At 35.9% G+C, this 23208-nt stretch overlaps 3 protein-coding genes across 7 annotated transcripts; 2 read left to right on the top strand and 1 right to left on the bottom strand.

The window, feature by feature from the left end:
• Window positions 1-9710: 9710 nt before the first annotated feature.
• LOC107048613 lies at window positions 9711-13981 on the top strand. Its single transcript, XM_015271856.1, has 3 exons — window positions 9711-9789; window positions 11487-11566; window positions 13740-13981. Exons 1-3 carry the CDS (start codon window positions 9723-9725, stop codon window positions 13956-13958), a joined length of 366 nt encoding a protein of 121 aa, XP_015127342.1. The 5' UTR covers window positions 9711-9722; the 3' UTR covers window positions 13959-13981.
• A 1302-nt stretch (window positions 13982-15283) lies between these two features.
• On the top strand, window positions 15284-17663 carry LOC107048672 (protein lin-52 homolog). 5 transcript variants are annotated; one of them, XM_015271980.2, is made up of 4 exons: window positions 15284-15323; window positions 15518-15595; window positions 15674-15766; window positions 17281-17663. In XM_015271980.2, the coding sequence occupies exons 1-4, from the start codon at window positions 15290-15292 to the stop codon at window positions 17415-17417; spliced, it is 342 nt and encodes a 113-aa protein (XP_015127466.1). In that variant the 5' UTR covers window positions 15284-15289; the 3' UTR covers window positions 17418-17663. The 5 variants fall into 5 exon arrangements, with proteins under 5 accessions (XP_015127466.1, XP_015127465.1, XP_015127464.1 ...); XM_015271979.2 differs by having other exon boundaries at window positions 15668-15766; XM_015271978.2 differs by having other exon boundaries at window positions 15518-15610.
• Window positions 16990-23191, bottom strand: LOC107048671 (chymotrypsin-like protease CTRL-1). Its single transcript, XM_015271974.2, has 6 exons — window positions 22977-23191; window positions 20511-20701; window positions 19741-19849; window positions 19234-19415; window positions 17720-17991; window positions 16990-17589 (listed from the first exon to the last, which is right to left on the bottom strand). Exons 1-6 carry the CDS (start codon window positions 23180-23182, stop codon window positions 17485-17487), a joined length of 1065 nt encoding a protein of 354 aa, XP_015127460.1. The 5' UTR covers window positions 23183-23191; the 3' UTR covers window positions 16990-17484.
• Window positions 23192-23208: the final 17 nt, after the last annotated feature.

Raw genomic sequence — 23208 nt, 5'->3', positions numbered from 1 at the left:
ACAACTTTTTGCTCTGAGTCTAAGAACGAAATTATTTATCTGAAGATTTGACGATTTTTAAAATCGACAGGAGAATATTTTCTTGTATTAAGTAAGGCTTCTTGGTCAAAAATAGTTCTTCTCTTAGTGTACCACTCTAAAGTACACATTGTTAATATGAGATGGAATGTTTTTGTCCGACAGACCATTCACATGGAACGTGTCTCGAGTAATTGGAAAAAGGGTAGGAATAAAAAACGCTCAGACTTGTCTATCAGTGAACAATAAATTAATACAATTCATGTCTTTATTGTATCGCAAGAAAAGTTTACATGTTCATAGACAGGATCTGTTCAACCATTGATTTGTCCACTGAATTTATCTCAATGAGGCTAGCCTTAGATTTACGTTCGTCACTACACCACTAAATTCTAAATTTTGTACGTTTTTTTCTTCGTTTTTGTTATTCAATATATAATATTTTTTAAATTTTTTATTCCAGGCATGTATAAGCTTTCGGCCTTTTACATATCCCCCCCCCCTAATCGGTGTTACCATGGGCCGTCTTACTCTTTTTCAACTGCACCCCATTCGGGCTAGAACTGCAAGGGAAACCATGGAAAACCCCAGTCGTACAGCCGGCCGATATTGCAGGGTCCTATTGTGCCCGTCTGTCACACTGACTAAATCAGTACACGGAGAGAAATATTCAATAAAAATTACGTATCTTTTGATACTCCGGTGAAAAATTACGATACCGTCACTTAAATTTTATTAGCCGATTCCGTAATCGGTGAGCGAAGTGTGAGTTCCGTAATTTTTACTGAACATTTCTCTCCGTGTAGTGAAGCGGTAAAACGATCCAAGTCGACTTAGCTCCTCGCTGAGTTTTCAAAAAATATCTCCGAATCTAAGGGAGAGCGAAAAATTTTTGTAATTACCTTTTTTATAGAACGAATTGAGAGCTACAAAAAAGGTAATAGCAAACATTTTGCATCTGCCTTAGATTCCGCGATATTAATTGAAAACTGACCAATGGTCGAAATAGACTTCAATGATTTTACCGCTTCGCTACTGAAATGGGTACAGTAGGTCTCTACATTCGCGCCTCACGGCAGTAGTTCCACACGAGCAGCTAGAGCTAAGCGGACACCCATCCAAGACTAACCGCTGCTTAGCTCGGACGACTTACCAGAGCGGTACGCTACCTGTGTGACAACTACTGTCGCTTATTATTTTATATAATGAGTTATATAAAAACACTGAGGTAGCCATGACGAAATGTTTGAAGTTAGCAACGTTGAACGCAAGGTCCACCTCGCTCTCGCCTAATCCATCCACCTGTGCAATAACAACCGGGGCGACATACCTAAAAATAATTGAAGGTATCATCGATAAATTATTTGTTAAAAAAAACATGAAAATTCAGTGAATGAATAATTTCGTACCGCCGGACAGATTTGGTTTCGTCGCGGAGGGGGACTTTGACAAGTGTGCTCACCACAGCCGCTACCACAGTCAATCCATGTTTCATTTGGGCCACATATAGATTCCTGACCATTTACATCTGCAAACATTAATGGTTGAAACATCGCATTTTTTGCAGTTTAGCTAATGTCGTTGTCATTTATCCAATAATCTGTGATTTTTTAAAGTAAATTTATTGGTTTATACAGTAGAGGCTTTGTATAAGATACCTCTCTATAAGATACCTCGCACTCCGAGCGCTCGAGGCCTACCCCCACTCTCGGCACTTCTATCACCTCCCGAATGTTTTTGTTCCGTGGGCTGTTTATAAGATACCTATGGCCCCGGTGATTTTTCAACGGGAAGAGAGTAGTTATAAGGATCAAACTGTGTCAAGGGTCAAACGGAAGGGACGAACGAAGTGATCATGAGGGTCTAATGACCTTAAGGGGGGGGGGTCACACGACTTATCAATTAATGGAAATATACATCGATTTTTTTTTCACTTTTCCCATCGAAAAATCGTAATTTTTGGTCTGTGATTATTCTCGAGTCCACCAACAATCCCCCAACATCAGCTGCCATTCTATGACGCAGGGTTATCTTTAAAGAGAAAAGAGAACGCGGGTGATACAAATTCAAAACATTGAACACATAAATTCAGTAGCGAAGCGGTAAACCGGGTCAAGTCGACTTAGCTCTTCGCTGAGTTTTCGAGGAATATCTCCGAATCTAAGAGAAATAGCGAAATTGTCATTATAATCTTTTTTGTAGAGCGAATTAAGAACTACAAAAAAGGTTATTACACAAACATAACTATCTTCCTTAGATTCCGAGATATTCGTTAAAAACTGACCAATAGTCTAAATCGACTTAAACCGGTTTACCGCTTCGCTACAGAATTGATTCCATCAAAAATTATCCCATGACCATCAATAATTGCTCACTATTGCGTAATTATTCACATATGTGCNCGAGATATTCGTTAAAAACTGACCAATAGTCTAAATCGACTTAAACCGGTTTATCGCTTCGCTATAGAATTGATTAGTTATCGATATTCATTCAGTAAAAATGATAATTTCATTGAATTTGGGCGCAATGAGCGAGTTATCTTATTTGAAACCCGCTGAACCCTATTTGTCTCCTCTCTGCGGGGGCGCGTAGTGGGAGCATAGGGGTTCCCGGAATTCCACTCTCCTACTGTCCCTAAGGTATCTTATACGAAGCCTCTACTGTATTTGATCAAATAATTTTTTCATTGAGGACTTCAGCATTGGTCTTTGGAGTTGCACTGTTTCGGTCAAAATTTCAGTCTGACGCGCATGAAAAAATTTCATTGAAAAATGTAGCGAATTGGACGGAAAATTGTACTGCATTACTATTGGAAATTCTATGTGACTATATCAATATTTATTTTACCAATGACGTAGATCGTCGCCACAGCAATGAAGAAGAGAAAACTAATGCGTAGCATGTTGGGTTCAATATGATCACAATATTACACTGAATCACGGAACTGTTGTACCTGAACTTATATTCAGGGAAAAGACGGATAATTATTCCGAGCGATAAGAGGTAAAATGAATAATTGAAAACACCTTTGTTATCGTACTGACTCTATTTATATTACAATCTGCCAGGAGGAAAATTATCAATAATTCTTCTCAGACGGTCTCCGAGAATTTCGCTTGGAAAATTTAAATTTTTTCCTGGTTGAGTCAATTGGGTGAACTTTATTGTGGAACATGGAAATCGAATAGGAATGAACTAATTCATTTGCTCGCAGGTTCTATTTTCAAGTAAGTACAATTGATAGTCAGAGTTTTTGCAGATAGGATGGACGAAAATGTATTTATGTTGTAGATTTTAAAAAATATCCAAGTTTCTTTACAATCTTTTCTCTAGTTAAAATTAATTCTTCCATTTGTGGTTGATCATCAGAGTTCCTATTCATACATAATTCCACACTATCTACCCACTATATTTTAACATCCAGGAGTCTGAACTCGAATCTTCAGAAAAAAATTTTCACCATAGTCTGGTCACCATCCGCGACCCGGGGACTTGGTCATCTCCGCGGGGATTCCCCGCAGTGTTATTTAGGCTTCAGAGTTGCCAAATTTACTCTACATTGCCCGGGCACGTTTAGCGAGTTAGCGGCACCATCGCGTCACGAGCAATTTCATTTGCCGCGGAGGTACTAATATCCGACAGTCCAAGAAGAATCCCAGTGTCCGCCTACAAAGCCAGAGGTCCTGGGTTCGCAACCTGGCACCGGCGAATTATTTCTGGATTATTCGCGATCGCAACGTAGATGTGGGAGCCACCAAGTGGTCTCCAAACTAACTACTCTTGGGGGGCAACCAATGAGATCCCTAGGAGGGAACCAATGATGGAGCTCAACCAATGAGATCAAGAAGAACCCAGTGATCTCATTCGTTACCCGCCAAGAGTAGTTAGTGTAGAGACCACTTGATGGCTCCCACATCTACGTTGCGATGGCGAATTTGATTTAATCAAATAATATAAGGACGCCATTAAGAATGTTTGAAATTAAACGTTAAAATACGGGGAGAAAATAGAATTGAGCATGTTCGAATCATGTACATACATCCTACAGTTTCACGCGTCTCGAGAAACCTAACTGACTACAGTTCATTCTCATCATTGTGTGTGATTGCATTCTGATCATTCACTTGAAATACTGTCGTGAGCTCCGACGACAAGAAAAATTCAGGAGCCCGTCACTAATAACCTAGCTGTTGATATGACATTAAACTCCAAGAAACAAACAACAAGAATCCCAGGGTAAAATTTGTATATTTCGTTATACAAGTCGAAAATATTAAATGTAACGGACAAAAAGTGATTCTGAATATTTCAGAAACAAACAAATTTTTTTAAATAGTATGAATAATGCATCTGTGAGTAAACATCAACGTAAATAAGTCAATACGACCCATGATCTGGTATCTGACAGCCGATATCGCCAATACGAATCGTAGACGTCATTTGGATTGCCTTGGCCGTCAAAAACACTGAAGCAGCTATTGGAAAATATTTGCAATCAACAGCGTCGAACGCATGGACCCCCTGTCCTGCTTCTGATCCATCCACGATTGCAGAAACAACCGGGGACGCATACCTGGAAGTGAAAAAGTGCTTAATTTGTATATTTCATCGGAAATAAATTGCCGATTGCGTGTAATAAGTAATATTAGCGTACTGCGGGACAATAGACTCCTTCGGTCGGACGGGGATTTTGACAGGTGGCCTCACCGCAGCCATGACCACATGAACTCCATGTCTCATTTGGGCCACATTCTCGCTCCTGATCCTGACAATTTACATCTGAAGAAACAAAAAATACACGCATGAAAGAATTCTCAATAGCAAAATATTGAGAATCAGCAGGTTTCGATTTTGTATTCTATTGAGATTTTTTGCTGTAGGAATTTTAAAAGATTTTTTGCCATTCTTTGTCTTCTTTATTGCCCTTCAACAAAATTATCAGCATTATCAGAACAGTTTCTACAGGAGCATAAAAAATCCTTTGTTTCCTATTTTTCGTGTACTATTCCACTCAATTTTTCTGCTAGGATTTTTCATACGCGCAACGTTTTGAAGATCGTTTTTTTCCCATTTGATTCCGCTATTTTATCGTACCAGTGAAATAAAAGAGAAGGAAATAGAATTCTGAATGGGATTCCCCCAACTAAACCGCAGGGATTCCCCATTCAACTTGCTGGAACGATTTATCATCGTTTTGAAGAATCCATCAACGTCAGGAAGTCATCATATTGATTCTGCGCACTATATTGCTTTTCTTCTTTAATACGAGTTCATTTTTATCCAAATGGATTATCCCAATTTTTCCTTTTCAAGAATTTTTTATTGACAGTGAAACCCATAACTACATTATACTGAATCTCATCCAAAAAGCTTAAAAAATTATGTTGATCCCGTGAATCATAAGCTCAGGTGAAATAAATACTTTAATCTTGTTTGAACTATGAAGAAAGAGACATAAAAAATATATATTTTACCCATGACGCAGACCATCACCACTGCAATGAGGAAAATGAATCCAATCCGTGTCATGTTGTGTGTTCAACCTAATCACAAAATTCTACTGAGGCATAATACCAACGCGTCTGCACTTATATTCAGAGGGAAAAAGATAATTATTGCAGGCAATAGCAGTAGGCAAAACAAATCGTTGTCAACACCTTAGTTATCATACTGAATCACCCTACCATAATCTCTACAAGGAAGAGAAAGTCTGAACAATCAGACAATTGATTTGTCGTTTTCCACCACCACAGTACAAAATTCAGGCTCAAAATTGAATGGATTAAATTCTCGACTTAACACTTCAAATATTTAGATAGATTTTATGTTTTTAGAATCATTTATTAGCTCGAACAAAAATAATTTGTGGAAATAACGAAATTTCAATGCTTTTTGGAGGCATCACGGCAAAATATCAGTCTCAAAATATCACACCGCAAAATATCACATGAAAAAATATCACATGGATAAATATCATAATATGAAAATATCATTTGTGATAAATATCACTTTTTAAAATATCATATCATATCATATCATATCATGTAATTTTTAAATTTTCAATAATATTAATTAATTTTTTTAATTTTCAATATATTCAATGATATTTCAATGGTTTTTCTTGATTTTTCGTCGCGTGTGTGAACACGGCCGTGTAATTCTTTCTTTCTCCGATAATTCATTACCACAATACGGCTATTTAATTTCATTTTCGGTATGTAAACACTGCTGGGTTTTTCCCTCTCCTTATTGATCATGTTTTGAGGTCACGAATAATTGCGGTGTATCAATAAAGTTTTTCTTCATGTACACTCGTAATTTGTGTTTTTAAAAAATTTGTTTATGATCATTTTGGGTTGTGATATTTTTTGTGTGTGATATTTTGATTTGTGATTTTTTTTACCGGTGATATTTTGAGGCATGATTTTTTGCCGGTGATATTTTGATATGTGATATTTTGCCGTGGAGCCTTTTTGGATGGGAAAATATTCGCATTAGCAGGCAGGGTTTGTATTTTGAATTAAGAGTTGGGATTTAAGACAGATTTTTTAACGTGGATACGTCTATGGTCTCAATATGGGGGGTTATTTTGGAAAACGGTCCTTATGTGCAGGGCCATCTATCGGAATTCTAGAAAATTCTAGACATTTCAAGGTAATTTAAAAAGTTTCTTGACATTTCGAAAAAATTCAAAATGTTTCTAGAAATTTCGAGGAAATTCAGGGAGTTTCTAGAAAATTCAAGAGAATTCAAGGAGTTTCTAGAAAATTCGAGAGAATTCAAAGAGTTTTCAGAAAATTCGAGGGAAGGTAAGGAGTTTGTAGGCAATTCGAGAAAGACGCAAAGACGATGGACGTATCCACGTACAATTATAGCTGTATCGAAGATACAGCCGCCTGCAATTTTAACTATTTGGGACTCATCTGGAGGGTGAACGCATCAAAATTAGATAAAAATCTCACTTTTTGTCTCGGCGTGTCTCGTCTCGGTTTTCTACATGTAAAAAAACCGAAAAATTGGAAACCGAGATGAGATAAATTGCCTTGGAATCATCACGAGAGGAGTCGATAGTACGTATTTCAATAGTGAGGCGAGATAACAAATTTCCCTGTTCGCTGAGACCGGGAAAATTTCTCCAACGTATTATCTCGTAGTGTCTCGTGAAATGTCTCGCGGCATCACTACGTGAAACGAACAGTTTTTCGTCGGAGCTAATTTTTTCGCTCAGTGTGCATTGATTGTATGGGTTTGACAATCCACTCAGCGCCTTGTCATCACGATATACGTTATATTTTCACTAGTCAGATGTAATGTGCCGGTCAGATACACGGACAGAAATTTTTGATAAAAATTATCCTACCGTTCTATAAAAGTATATCGTGAGTCATCGTTTCCTCATTTCTATCCCGAAATTTAGTAAAAATTAATATATGATGATCAAATTTTATTCTACGTTAGAGAAATTTTATCCTGATAAGAATAAAAATTACCGCGCCGGTAGAGTAAAAATTACTGTACCGGTAGGGTAAAATTTACCAACCGTTCTAGAATTTTCGTTGTTATCTACATAAAAATTATTGGTCTGGAAGGGTAAAATTTATTATGCGTCAGGATAAAATTTCTCTAACGTAGAATAAAATTTTATCATCATACATTAATTTTTCCTAAATTTGGGGATAGAAATGAGGAAACGATGACTCATGATACACTTCTATAGAATGGTAGGATAATTTTTATTAAAAATTTCTCTCCGTGTAGTAAATTGGTCCTAATGTTATAACATTAGAAGAATTTGGCATATTCGTGTCGTGTGACACGTCAGTGACATATCATGTCACTTTTTCGCATCTCTGTTCCCTATTTAGGAATTAATTCAATGTCAGGTTCAAAAAAATTGTCCTCATCTTTCATACATACCCCGCTTTGGGAAATGAATTCAGAATATTTTCTGAAGTACAGAAACCTCATGATAATTCAGGGGTTACAGGACTAAATAACACAGTGCAATAATAACAGGTCAAAGTCAACACAGAAAAATATATTGGGGTCTTTCTGGGATCCTACACTGAGAGAAAAATCTGAAGTTCGATTTACAATAAGAAAATAGTTGAGGCATTTTGGTGAACGATACGATTTTTTTGCATGCGGCACATATCATTATAGTAACTTCACAAGCGTAATTTTTGCAAATCAAAATGCAGTTAAACTAACCAAAGTTCAAAAGTAACCACGACAAATCTATCGTGAGGAGAACTATAAAATAGTTGCAATGACTACATTCCATTGTAGTAATTACTTCTCCGGCCATAGTTACCGTAACCCATGAAAAATTGTTGAGGACTTTTTGACTATAATTCGATGGTGATGAAATATAGTCAGAAGAATTATATTTTCCTCTCAGTGTATGTCAGCCACATCCTCGTCGTGTATCCTGGGTAATGCCAAGAGCTGGTAGGGTGTGAAATTGAATTGCCTTGCCATGCTCGTGAATTTATAGAAGTAACTATATTTTATTTACTTCAAAAATTAATTGCCTTTAGAAGGAAGGTGGTAAAAATGGGAAGTTCCGGTCATCTACCTGGTCATCCATATCATTATATGTGGTGCACTAAAGAGTTTAAATTCATAAACTGGCAACCTAGTCCCGACTTGGTGGGAAATGTGGGGACCCATTGGGAACTGCACTGACAAAAACAAAGGTTTTTGAGAAATACGTTTTCACATATATCAAGAAACTTCAGACTTGAAAATTTTCAAGAGTAAAATATCTTGCACTGAGAAATTAAAAACTTTCGTCAAGTAATTTTGTACTTGTCCTAAAGACGAGGACAATTTCCTGATGACAAGAAAGCGATTTCTCAAACCAAGTAAAATTGAATTAATTCATTTAATAGTTTTTTAGCCTCAATTCTAAAATATTTTAATGCAAAAACCTCTTTAATTGATTTGAGAACTCGTTTTCTTGATATGAAAAAATTGTCCTCATCTTTCGAACAAGTATAAAATTTCTTGGCGTAAGATTTTTTTTCTTAGCGTGAGATATTGTCCGCTTGCTAATTTTTAAGCCACGAATTTCTTGATACAAGTAAAGAAGGAATTCTCAAAAAATACTCGTTTTCTCAGTATAGTGGAACTGTGTTGAATTGTCCTTGTGTTATTTAGACATGTAACCTAATTTAGGTGAGATCATGATTCAGGTCACTAGCTTCATTAGTGTTATGTCAAATATTCAACGAAAAAAGAAGAGCAAGTAATGAAGGTTTCGGTTATTTTTAAATGAAGAGTCAATTATTTTCGCATGGATAATCAATCAACTCCCGTATTTTATGATTACGCATTCACCTCACACACGAAGAAATTCATGATAATTCAGGTGAGATCATGATTCAGGCCACTTGCTTCATTGGTTTTACGTTAAATATGAGCGGAAAAAGATTCGCAAGAAATGAAGCTTTGGCTTATTTTTGAGTCTGAAGTCCATCATTTTTGAATGCCTAATTAATTAACTCCCGTATTTTATGATTGGGCATTCACATCACACGTGAAAGAACAATTCCGAATTTGTTTGCTCTGAACAGTGGGCAATGAACTCAGATGCCTAGGCTGTAACATAGAGTATCCCCTGTCCGCTCACCCCGCAAAAGCGTTCGCCAACCTCCTTAAATAAGCAAATCACCCGGTGTCGAGATCATTCTTCGACAATGACTCGTCTAATCTTCATCGCTGCTTTCTCGTTCATCGCCTCCGTGATTATTCCATCCGGTCAGGGTAAGTGCACTGTTAGAAAGTTTATGAAAATTCATCGAGAGTTGCATGCCAACTTCAAATAACAACATCCTGACCTTGGATTGGATTAAGTGATTGTTGGATATGTGGTTCCTTTTCAAAATTCAAGAAAATAAAGTTTTCTGATGGTCACCAAATAGTGAAATGTCAATGGTAACTCGAATGCTTGAATTCATTGTGAAAATTCAGCATTGCATTCACTTGAGTTTGCATTCGTCGTTCACGGGAGTTTTCATAGCGTTCCACATCTTCTGACGTCACAGGATATTATTGGTTAGGATTTTTGGAGGAGGGAGGAGAGGCACCAGGATAATTGAGAAAAGGGATAGTCTAGACCGAGATTTGAACCCCTGCCATTCCGATTATGCCACTCCAGACGAGAGTTTATATACACTATTAAAAATTTTGGTCTCAAATTTTCGGTACACTTTTTGAAAATTTTTATTGAATTTAATTACTACTGAAATTTCAAGGAATTTCATCAATGAAAATTCAGAATTTAGTGGAAAAATCAAAGAGAACTGTAAATTTCAGTTCCATTTTTCCCTGGAAATGAATAGAAAACTAGAAAATTCCGGTGGATATATTCTTGAATTTTCATGACACACGGAGAGAAATGTTCAGTAAAAATTACGGAACTCCCAATTCACTCACCGATTACGGAATCGACTCAGAAAATTTAAGTGACTGTATCGTAATTTTTTACAGGAGATTCAGATAAAAATTACGAAACGCTCCGGAAAAATTCCGTGACAGTTCCGTAAAATTTCCTACAACCACATTTCGCTCCGGAATTACGGAAAAGATACGTAATTTTTATTGAATATTTCTCTCCGTGCAGTGACACTAAATGCGATTTAGGGGGAAAAAAATCATGAAATTTTCGATTTTACTGAAAATTCAATGTAATTGGGCACTGAATATTTCCATTGGATTGAAAATTCAAATGAATTAAGGAATTCTTGTCCTTATGCTGTTTAAAATTCTGAAATTTTACTGAATTTTCAGTGAAACGTGAAATTTGAGAATGTTTTTCCCTCTACATCGTATTCAATGTTACCGTCCTGAAAATTAGTACTCAACTGTGCATGAAATTTCATTTTTTTTCTAATTGTGTATCGTTCTACACCTTGTGACGTCACAGGATATTGTAGGATAGGATTTTGAAGTAGGTAAGAAGAGAACCAGGATGATTCTCGGTATTTGTTTAGACAAACAGAAAAATATTCATTCTGAAAAATATATATTATGTATGGAATTGGCCTGATTTATATATAAAAGTTATATAATATATTAATTTATGTATGTTTCATATATACTTTATGTAAATCTGATATATATCCGAAGAATATATTCAATTGGCCTATATTATATATATTTTATTGAAAATTCATGGAAATTTCGAAATCTTCATGGATCTTCCACTGAAAAATCAGGAATTCCCTTGAATTTTCAGGGAAACTTCAAATTTCGTAGACTTTTTTCCGTTAAATTGAATTCAGTGTCATTTTCTGGAAAATTCAGTTAAATTTTTTCAACAGTGTATCCCACATTACATATCCCTTATTCATTGACATATTACTTCGCAACGAAGTCACCAAGCAAAACTCGATAATCCTGAAGTTCTCATAATATTATTTAATAAATTGAAATTACTCAGAAATTATTCATTGATGCAGCGTGCGCCGGCTATGCAATAGCGAGTTGGAACTTCGGCAGTGATCCCTACTGTTCTAATCCCAGAGAGAGGACTGGCTGGGTGAGTAAATTCAATAATTATTGCTAGAATATTAGTGCAATGAAAACGTGTGTGATGCAGGAATGACGATAAACAATTCGACACGGAGAGAAAAATTCAATAAAAATTACCAGAAAAAAGCGTAAAAATTACGTTTCCAAACATAATCCGCGAGCGAAATAAAATTCAATAAAAAGTGTGAGTCGGAACTGAAATTGTACAAATCGCCACGTAAATTCTACGATTTATTCCGTAAAAATTAACCACCCGTCTGATGACTCACGGCTGCGGGGACAACAAGTCGTTCCGTAATTTTTCCCCAACAATAGAGAAATTTTACAAAACGAAACGTAGAAATAACTCATCAGCTTCATAAAAATTGTTGAACGTTCAAGAATTTTTGATTTTGGAGGCATGATAAGTTGGGAAGTTTCCGTAAGATTTTACTTCTTCGGGAAAAATTACGTGACAATTTCGTACTTTGCCGGAAAATGATTCCCCATTGCAGATTATTACGTGAATTGTTCCGTAATTTTCACTGAATATTTCTCTCCGAGTGGCTTGTCATTGATCACTACCTAGCAATTAGGGGTGCCAATCGTGTTTCTTAGTTGATTTCAGTGATTTTGGGAAGAAATTAAATCAATAACTTCAAATGGATCGCGACATAATTTCGTGACTGCAACTGACTTCGAATGATTTCATAGATTGAAAATCAATGATTTCGAATAAAGTGCAGTGAACGAGAGGAAGCGCGGCAGAACGCGCCGTTTCAAGTTTTCTAAATGTACTTATCACATAGTACAATTTAGTTGAACTTGTTCTTATTCCAAAGCTTGTTGAGCAAGCTTTGAAAGCTTGTTGAGCAAGCTTTGAAAGCTTGTTTGTAAGCGAATGAAAAATAGCCCATTCCACCTCTTTTCCATAATAATCCACAATATAAAATTAATTTCCAAACGTTATATTACACGAAAGATATCATCTCTTCTTAAGATACATTTGATTGGGAGAAATCGAACTTTTCTAGAATTGAAGTTCCTTTTATTTGGCGCAATAATGAGACTATTTGATTTCCTTCTAGCCAAAAGTTTGCTAACTCCAGAAATTCGTTGGTTTACTCAAAAATCAAAATTATTCTCATGACTAAATACGTTGTTATCTCAATCAACACGATCATACGTTGTTCCAAGGAAATTATAATTGAACACGGAGAGAAATGTTCAGTAAAAATTACGGAACTCACAATTCTCACTCAGAAAATTCAAGTGACGGTATCGTAATTTTTCACAGGAGATTCAGATAAAAATTACGGAACGCTCTGGAAAAATTCCGTGGCAGTTCCGTAGAATTTCCTACAACCACATTTCACTCCGGAATTACGGAAAAGATACGTCATTTTTATTGAATATTTCTCTCAGTGAAGTGAGCATTTCGTATGTCGAATCAGGATGAATATTATTACGCAGAAAAAGCTTTGAGATTGTAGTAAGATGTAGAGTTGAAAGAAGTTTATATTTCTTGACTAAAAAAAATCGCATTAGTTTACAATAACAGAATCACAGATGACGGCAATTCTACACGAACTTGGATATCACAAATTTCCTTCAATGTGATGTACGGAAAGCTCAATTTAAACACCGGCTTCATTCGAGAAAACAACATTCAATTCATTCCTCAATGTAATCATCTCCTAGATACGAATTTTGGATCAATTCATGAAAGTAGAAAATTTCTCGACTGTCGATTATATCAAGTTCAAAAATAGTATATTTCGTAACGAGTGCAAAAAAGTGTTTTTTGGCGAGTGGGAGGTTTATATCACGAGCCGAAGGCGAGTGATATAATCCCACGAGCTAAAAAACATTTTTTCACGAGTTACGAACATTATTTTTCATCAAAATGTGGCGGAAACTGGACTTTTAGGCACGCGGAGCGTGCCGAACAGAAAACTTTTCGTCACAGCGTGATGAAAAATATAATTTTTCGATTGTTGCGGTGAATACATGTGACTTGACGCCAACGAGTGTTTTATTTGATTGAAGTAAATGTATCTCAAGGAAAAATGATTGATATTCACCGTTAGATCTTATTTAATTGAAATTGGTTCAAGTATTTAATACTTGTTCCAAGAAAGAAAAATCTCAATAAAAATAATTTGTTCTACCAAATGTATATCTGTGATACTTGATTCCAGACCTGGTTCTATAAATTAAATTGCGATTGCTGTCCGGGTTTTGTACGGGATGGTATACCAGGTGAAACCAGAGGCTTTTGTGTTCCAATATGCTACGCCAAATGTGCAGTACGTGATCCAAACACCAAGTGCACTCCTGAGCAAATGAAGAAACTTGAGAATTGGGAGAATCCCGGTGCCAGGGAGATGCCGTGTCCCACGAGTTACAACACAGCATGAACAAATTTTTGTTATTGAGTATTGAGTATTTCATCTGTCATACCTAGAGCTCAATAACAATGATCATTGTATTATTTTTTTATTTCTTTGTAAATGTGTATTGGTAATTGTCTTACATTGAGTAATGTGACGCAATAAAAGCTGCAAAAGAATCTGATCTAGAGTTCTATCTGCAGTCAACGATCTGATCCTGCTGCGCGTAAAACAATGGAATAGTGAAAGACGGATTTACATTGTGGGGTACTCCACGCCAAATGAGTCAACGGCTGACCCTCACCCATTTAGTTGCTGTCAAGACCCTGTGATCTGAGATGGTTCGCCGCTTTCTTCTTTCCGTGTGAATGTTTTTTCTAGAGTGATGATCTTATTAAAAGCAAAACCAATTGATCGACAATAAGGACAACAATTGAATGCAATCCAGAAATTAGTAGATTTTATTTTTGTAAACTAATGCGAGATAATACACAATTTAATTGAAATAAACCTCATTTGATTCGAATAAATCATTCTTCCGCGTGTAAATTTCAGTACAACATTGTTCTGGAATTCAAAGCATAAACTGAAAACGGGCAACTCTCTTCTCGGCGAATGATATACATACACTGAGAAACAAACACGTTGTCAAACAAGTCTTGTTTGGGCCAACAAAATCGCTAGTTGAAAATTGCCAAAAATGAATTTATTTGGTTCGAATTTGAAAGTCTCAAACATGAATGATTGTTCTGCTTTCAACAGCAACGAAATATTTGGCTCAAGAGGCGGATAATTCACACCAGACGGTGCCTTTTCAGGATGAAAATATCTCATAGAGGAAAATTTATCAACAAATATTTTATCCCCAAGTTACAAGATTGCTATCATATCATTATTATTGTTTCATTTAAGGGTTCAGTTCTTGTCTTATTAGACAGCCGAAACGAAAAACTACTATTCCTTGTTTCGCATAAAACAAAGATTTTTCGTGAGCAAAATACGTGTGGAACTATCGAATAACGAGGAGTAGTGCTGGAAATGACATTTCTCACGTGTACAGAGAATGCAATTTTTTTTCAACTACTAAATCTATTTTTGCGACAAAAATTGTTCATTCCGGCGCTCTCTCTGCATGTTTAGCACAAAAAAATCCTTTTTTGATCATTTTCAAAAAACTATTTTCTTGGCACAAGTAAGACTTGTTTGAGAACTTTGTCGTTTTTCTCTCAGTGTACGTGTAAATCATTTCCTCTGAATGATCAACAATTAGCGCTCCTTCAAAATCACCCCCACCACAATCCTCCTTCCCGGGTTCATCGTGGCGCTGCATTCGCATTAGTGTGTGGCGCGCAAAGAAAATGGCGACAAACGATCCTCAAAACGATACGACGGGTAAAATCATTTACTTAACATTTTTTCCTATCAAAGAATGAAGATTTTCTCCTCATTCTACAGAATATCCAAGGATTTACCGCTGTAAACATCGGAATCCGTAAATTCATCGACGAAATTCAGATCTAAGTCACTTCCAGTCGTAAATCGAGGTTATGTCCTAACTTGTTTTGTTTTTTTTTCGTGCTTTTCAGAGTTGGCGTGTGTCGAGGAGAGCCTGATGAGCTTAGAAAAATTAGATCGTGCCTCGCCCGATTTATGGCCAGAACAAAGTGAGCTTCATATAGGTGTGCATGCTTTGTCATTAATTGAATGAGGATTGTTTTTTAAAGAGTTTTATCAAGTTCCAGGGGTGAACGAGTTCATTGCCCAGAATCTACCACCGACAGACCAGGCTTCGTGGTCTACTGCATTGACGTCCGATGACATTAATCAATTACATCGTAAGTTTATAAATCCTTTTTTTTTCTTGGTGAACTAGTTTTCGGGGTTTGTCGCCCTCATCGAGGCTCGAAGACCCCTGAAAAACAATCGATAGCGTACATTACTGGTCTTTTCTTGTGTTCTTCGAATGTTTGACAGTTCCTCCTTGATATTGATTCTATCATTCGAGTGGAAGTGGAGCCATTGTTAGACGTCACTTGTTTATTATTGAATTGTTTTGATGACATTAGTGCAAAGACAATTCCGAAGGACTTTTCTTCGAATTTGTTGGTTTAGAAGATCGATTAAGTGTACGAAATTACTAATTGTTGTTTAGTGCCAACAAACAAAAAACAATGTTCATTATGTAAATAGTACACTTTTAAGATTTTCGACTTTAGTTCCTGGTAGAGTTCTTGGAAATTCTTATGACATTTTGGGTCCATTGGAATTACAAGGAATTTCGTTAGTGGAAATTCAAAATTTTATGGAAAAATCGGTGCAAACTGTAAACTTTAGTTCAATTAGTACATGGGAGTTGGTAAAAATGAAGAAAATTCAGAATAAATATAAATTTATATAATAATAAAGAATTAATATCTTCTTGAATTTTTCAATTCAATAGCGAAGTGGTAAAACGGTTCAAGTCAATTTTGATTATTGGCCAGTTTTCAATGGATATCTCGGAATCTAAGGGAGAGAGCAAAATTTTTGTTATAAACTTTTTTTGTAGAGCCAATTGAGATCTACAATGAATGTAATGATAAAAATTTCACTATCTCCCGTAGATCCGGGAATATTCCTCAAAAACTCAAGTGAGAGATACGTCGACTTGAACCGTTTTACCACTTCGCCACCGAATTAATTGGAAATTGTGAGGGATTTGATACTGAATATTCAGGTTTTGATTGGAAATGCGAGTAAGTTGGGGAATTCTGCTCTCCTGCGACTCAAAAATTTGGAATTTCATTGAAATTCCCGATATACTTCTTGGGAATTCTTATCGCATATTAGATCCACTGAAATTGCAAGGAATTTCGTCATTGAAAATTCAAAATTTTAGGTGCATCAAAATGTTTCTCCTGAAAACACCTTTTACATACTATTTTGATGTTCAACTACTCAGAATCACAATTTTTATACTGTATGAAAAAAGTAAAAAAAATGAGTAAACCGAAGAAATTTAATTTTTTTGTGATCTAATTGAGATAATCGAAAAAACCTAGTTTTATTACATGGAATCTATCGAACATTTTGACAACAGAAAAGTTTGAATCGGATGAACGTTGTGGTACGAGGAGCATTTCAAAGCCAAAAACACGAAAAACGTTTTTGCTTAACATGTAGGGTAAAATGATTTTGGTACGAAATTTTTCTTATTTTAAGTCGCTCGATAGTTACTCTCATCAATGTTCTCATCAACTGAAGACTTTCAAATTTCACCAGGGTCCCTCCGTAACAATAATTCTATTAGTTAATTGATGCATCACTCATATTTATATTTATTATGACAAAACAATTAATGAATTTCCAGAGCTCGGAAATTTGACAGTAACCGGTTTAATCGCCGAGGTGAAGAAGCTCCATGACGAAGCCTATCAGCTTGGATTGGAAGAAGCCAAAGAGATGACGAGAGGAAAATACCTGAATATATTTAAGAACAACAAGTAGCAAGTACCCTCCCACCTTACCCCATAAGAAAAATATTTTTTCTATTAAAAAACTGATTAAAACACTTTCATGAGTTTTCTGCAATCCACCTCGCGTATTTCTGGACATTGACGAAGACAGAGGGTGAATTTTTGTTGGTCTCACACGTCACACCAAAAGACAAAATTCCGATCTGCAGAGAACGAAACATATGATTAATTTATGTAAAAAATAGATATAAGGAATAAAATGAAACCATTTTTGAAATTTTTTTTGTTCATTCTTTTTGGAAGTTTGGGTTCTTGTTTGAATGGAATAATTACCACCGAATATCCGTTTCCATCTCGTTTTATCAAAGGACTACCACTAAATCCAGTGCACGGGTCTTGTGTACCAATTGCGCACATTTCAACACTCATCCCTTGATTAACAAATTCAGCGCAGTCTTGGAGTCGTAGGAGTCTCATTGGAAGTGACTGTTGAACTGGCGGCGATTGTTCTTTGTCGTTTGACATACTTCCCCATCCAATTAAGGTTGACTGACTCCCCACGGTTATGTACGGACGATCCAAGTAGCAAATTGGTTGAATCGTCACTAAAAATTTTGTCCTATTACTTCTGTGACACAGAATAAGAGGTGTTGAAGGATTCTGGGGTAAAATTTTTTATGCGCTTATGGGGGGTTTATATCTAGTGATAGTTCCACTGAAATATCCACGAATTTTTACTATTCGTAATTGACGTATTTTGCAATTGAGTACATTTCAAATAAAAAATCTCGAAAATTTAAAAAATCCCTCATTCAGACGAAATTTTCATGAATTTTCTTATTGAAAAATCAATTAAATTCTGGAGTATTCAATAGAATTGCAATTCTAAGGTTCACATGATAATGAAAATTGACAAATAATTTGAAAATTCAAGCAACAATTTCTCTGAAATTGTTGTTGTTTACGTTCCAGCCACTAAAAATTCAGTTGAATGTGCTGTGCAATTTCCGCAATGATTTTAAAAATTCCAGATGCCATCGCAATATCAGTGATAACCTAACATGGAAAATCCAATTATCCTGAATTTCCAACCTGAATGAGAGATTCCATGAACGATTTGATCTTAAATTCGCATTCACGACATTAAGAATTCAAGTGCAAGTATTGCTTAATTTTCAAAAAATTTCTACAAATTCAAGAGACTTTCTGGATTCTAACTGAGGAAGTTTCTTTTCGAAAAGGCCTCCTGACATTTATTTAAAGTATATTTAGGTTTGTTCTTGAATGAATAAAAAATCAGGAAAATTTAGGGGAATTAATTTTTGAATTTTCATTTGATTGAAAATTCCGCGTAATTCTATGCTGAATATTCAAGTTTCGATTGAAAATCGAAGTAAGTTAGGGAAGTTTCGTCTCCCTGCTGTTCGAAAAATTGAAAGTGAATTTTCAGGGAAATTTGCAATTTCATGATTTTTTACTTTGTAATGGTTGAAATAGACGATCTTCTAATTTTATCTGGAAATGATTTATAACGTTCTAAAACATCACGATATGATGTTCTGAGAAAATGTATTTTGAACCTATGAAGTCAATATCGATTTTATGATAAGTGGAATCGAATTCATCTGAATCTGGACATTAATCTATAATCAAAACATTTTGGAATTGGGGAGGAGTTGCTTACGGAATTCCCTGATTTCAACAATCTGATTAATAAACAAATTTCTTGCGACAATTCAATTACGAAAAGAATTCATTGACCTATGTGATTCAAAGGAATAATGTCATCAAGTATTTGAATTCTCTGCGTGAACGGTTTAATTCCTAGAAATACCATGATTGCTCACGTGTGAAGATGATTGACTCATCGAGTCTGATGAGAGCAATGTTGCGCTCGAATTTCTCGGCTTCGAAATTCGGATGTTTCACGACGAATGAGATGTTGTAGGACGGAGCGCAGTGGGCGCAGAAAAGAGGATTGCAGTCTGGATTTTCTGATGTGTCGAAATCCCCCAGCATCACCGAATGCCTAAGATCAATGAATAATTCCGTGTGAATTGCATCTGCTATGAAGTGATGTCGAACAAAAGATAAATCTAGAATTTATTTTTTCTTTTTTGTTCTCCAAATATCTCTGGAGAAAACAAGATTCAGAAGAATTTATTAATATTTTTGTTCTTGCGGAGGATTTTATGCACTAGTGGAATGCCTCCTGGTATTTTTTTTTGAGCCGACTTTTTCAGAAGTATTTACAGAATAACGTGAACAGATTTTTAATTCACCTGATTCAACTAGTTCAAAAAAGCAATTATAATTATTTAAATTGTGAAAAATTATGTTGATGATTGCGTTACAATTTATGGTCCTCTGATGTTGCTAATGCACACGTGGCAGTCGTCAAGATAGTTCTTTCATTGATAATTGTGCCGGTGCAGGGATACGTCATAGTTCCGTCACTCAAATCTACGAAGAAGGAAACCTACTATCACTATTATTTCATGAATTTCTTAGAAAGGGCGAGGTTCAGGGTAATTCATTAAGTAACCTTTTGTAAACGGAGAAAAAGTTGGAGAAAAATTACCAAACGAGTCAAGTAATTGTATAACGGAATTCATTTGTTCCAAAATTTAGTAAACGTGCGGGTAATTTGGGCCAAACCTGTAAAATTTACCGTTTATGCCATCAAAAGTTATCCATGAACGCGAGTCCATGAAATTTCCAGAACTCTTCGGGAATTCGTGTCAATTGACAAGTCGGGTGAAATTTCAAGGAATTTCATCACTAAAAATTCACAATTTGATGACAAACTGAATAAAATTTGTAATTTCTTTTTGAGACGTTCTAGAAAAATTTACAGAAATCCGGAAAGTTTAGGTAAATATATGTGTTCTTGAATATTCCGTTAATCTCAAATTCGGCGTAATTTAATACTGAACATATGTTTTTATTAAAAATTTAAGAAAGTTGGAGAACTATCGTCTTCCTGCTAGTAAAAAATTGTAGATTTCATTAAAATTTAATGATTTTTCATCTTCTAAATCGAATTTAATGTCGTTCTCCTGAAACTTACTAGACCGGTAAAAGTTAGGTAAACTAGACCGGTTCAAGATAGAAATGCACTCACTGATGAATCCAATCCTCGCGAGAAACGGAAAAGATCCAATAGTGATGACATTACTCCTCACCAGCGTTTTGCCACACTCTGCTTTTGGGTCCAACGCCCTCGGGTCGTAAGGATTATTTTTCACGACTCCAGGAGAATTGCAACACACCTTGGGACTTGTACCGATGTAGCCACAAACAGCCTGTCGAAATCTACAGAATGAAAAGTACTAACTGGTGAACCTTGTGTTCTAATACGTAATAATGATTGTGATGTATGATATCGATTTCACAAAATTATTATTCCGCACCAATTTTTAGGAAGTACACGGAGAGAAATTTTCTAGAAAAATTCTAGTACGAGTACTGGAAAAAATTACAATCCACCAGCAGTGAAAAATTCTAGTGCTGTTAAGGTAAAATTTCGTGGTATTTCTGGTAAAATTTCTGGGGATTTCTGTGAAATTTTCACAGAAATACGGGGAAAAATTCACGTTTCCTCCAATAAAATTTCTAGTGCCGGCACTGGAATTTTTTCCTGGCCGTCACTTTGCGCCTCTTTTCCCCTGCTAGCACTAGAATTTTTCTAAAAAATGTCTCTCCGTGTATTGCTAAAAATTCGGATTTCTTTATTAAAAATTGTGAGCACAAACATCATTTTCATCACTTGTGCGTAAAGTGAAGTACGTGAGTAAAATCACACTTTCCGTACATTATGATGAAAATAGTATATTGTGCATCAAGGGCGGAAAGTCATGTTTTCCGACGTGCACATGCTATTTTTTAGCACGCCTGCAAAGGAAAGTTCGCATTTTGCTCTTTGATGAGCGGGAAGTACTCACTTTCCTCCCGCTCATCAGGGAGCAAAGTACGAACTTTCCGTGCAGGTGTGTGAAAAAAATACGATACCGCCACTTAAATTTTCTGATTCGATTTCGTAATCGGTGAGTGAATTGTGAGTTCCGTAATTTTTACTGATCATTTCTCTCCGTGGAGCGCACCACGTATGAAAAAATCGTATAGAAATTTTTTATACGGATTGCGTATTAAAATTCTATAGGATTTCCGTATATGATATTCGGATATTTCTATACGATTATTTTCTACACGAATTATTTCTATACATAAATTTTTATACAAATTTTTGTTTTCATACGGAAGATGTCTAAACGCTCCAGAGAAGAACGTAGAGAAATGTCGCAACTCCGTACGAAATGTTCCTATACACACGGAGAAAAATATTAAATAAAAATTACCAGAAAAAAGACGTAAAAATTACTTTTCGAAACGTAATCTGGGAGCGAAGTAAAATTCAATAAAAAGTGTCAATCGTCACGTAAATTCTACGATCTGTTCCGTAACAATTACTCAACCGTCCAACGCCTCACGGCTAGCCATGAGTCACCGTGAGGGGGAGATTTTAACAAAACGTTCCGTAATTTTTCCGGAACTTTTCGTAAAAATTCTTAAACATCCAAGAATTTTCATGTTCTGAGGCATAATAAGTCTTGAAGTTTCTGTTAGATTTTACAACTTCCAGAAAAATTACGTGACTTTTTCGTATTTTTTCGGTGACAGACCCGAAAATTTACTGAACGTTTCAGATTTATTCTCTTATATTTCGATAAAAATTCACTAAAAACGATTCTCGCTTGCGGATTACGTGAAATGTTCCGTAATTTTTCTTGAATATTTCTCTGCGTGCATGTGGCAGTGGGTCGTACAGGATCAAACCTATAGAAACCGTATAGAAATAATTTGTATAAAAAATATCCGTATAGAAATATCCGAATATCACATATGAAAATCCTATTTCTATACCATTTTTTCATACGTGACAAGTAAACGAAATAGTACATAACTGCCCGAGTCTTGGAAAACAGATCACCGTCCCCCACGCGCAAGATTGCCTTCCGAGCCGAAGGCGAGGATGGCAAGCACGTGGGGGAGGGTGATATGTTTTCCATGGCGAGGTGTGTATATTAATTTTCGTGTCGAGGGACCTGCAAAACGCCAATTTCAAAAAAAAATGGAACGTGAACAAAAATTGTCACGTTTCGTGACTGACTGGGGGAGGTCGCCTAAGTTGAATATAATGAATATAATTTGAAGAGACAAGGATGTGAATCCTAGAACTTCAAGGATTTTATTTTAAGAATCCCAATGCCCTTGATTTCACTTCCCAGCGGTTCTTATTTTAAGAACCTAAACTACCGGAATCCAGAGCCAAAGTGCTTTGATTTCAGTACCATAGGAATTGGCATTCCGTAAAACTTCATGAGAACTCGAATTTTCTCTCTAATTCTCTGAGAAAGGTCACTGGAATACAGAGACTCTTACTGTTGGTTAAAAACTTTTTTCTATGAAATAAAATGAATGAAAAATCCGCATGTTCAGTTTCCACTAATTTCCTCAGTACGCTGTCATGATCGAATTTATTCTTCTCAATTACAGGATTTTTCTCCTATCGAGAAAACAAAAAAATCACCTGTGAACTGGCAAAGTCCCTTCATTCACCAATGACACAACATCAGGGCAATAATCGATGGGTGTGCATAGTTTATTCTGGGGACACGCGAGAATGTTCCCAGCTCGATTATCATTGACATAAAAATTCACATAATCACTCTTCACAGCGGTGGCGCACGCCAGTAAAACCCAAATCATCTTCTCAAAATTCCGTAACGATTCCATTAAATAAATAATTAACACATAAAACT

The sequence above is a fragment of the Diachasma alloeum genome, unplaced genomic scaffold, assembly GCF_001412515.2.
Source record: "Diachasma alloeum isolate Michigan unplaced genomic scaffold, Dall2.0 Dall_scaffold_00195, whole genome shotgun sequence".
In the NCBI taxonomy this organism is placed as follows: Eukaryota; Metazoa; Arthropoda; class Insecta; order Hymenoptera; family Braconidae; genus Diachasma; species Diachasma alloeum.
Note: the sequence above shows the minus strand (reverse complement) of the source record. Positions and strands in the feature narration are given on the sequence as shown.

Coding starts and splice junctions, on each gene's coding strand:
- LOC107048672 (XM_015271975.2), top strand. CDS start 15,290: ATGGCGACAAACGATCCTCAAAACGATACGACGG. Junction 15,611..15,655: donor ACAAAGTGAGCTTCATATAG/GTGTGCATGCTT, acceptor TGTTTTTTAAAG/AGTTTTATCAAGTTCCAGGG. Junction 15,767..17,280: donor TGACATTAATCAATTACATC/GTAAGTTTATAA, acceptor ATGAATTTCCAG/AGCTCGGAAATTTGACAGTA.
- LOC107048671 (XM_015271974.2), bottom strand. CDS start 23,182: ATGGAATCGTTACGGAATTTTGAGAAGATGATTTGGGTTTTACTGGCG. Junction 20,702..22,976: donor GGGACTTTGCCAGTTCACAG/GTGATTTTTTTG, acceptor TTCATTCTGTAG/ATTTCGACAGGCTGTTTGTG. Junction 19,416..19,740: donor ACATCAGAGGACCATAAATT/GTAACGCAATCA, acceptor CATTGATCTTAG/GCATTCGGTGATGCTGGGGG.
- LOC107048613 (XM_015271856.1), top strand. CDS start 9,723: ATGACTCGTCTAATCTTCATCGCTGCTTTCTCGTTCATCGCCTCCGTG. Junction 9,790..11,486: donor GATTATTCCATCCGGTCAGG/GTAAGTGCACTG, acceptor TCATTGATGCAG/CGTGCGCCGGCTATGCAATA. Junction 11,567..13,739: donor CCAGAGAGAGGACTGGCTGG/GTGAGTAAATTC, acceptor ACTTGATTCCAG/ACCTGGTTCTATAAATTAAA.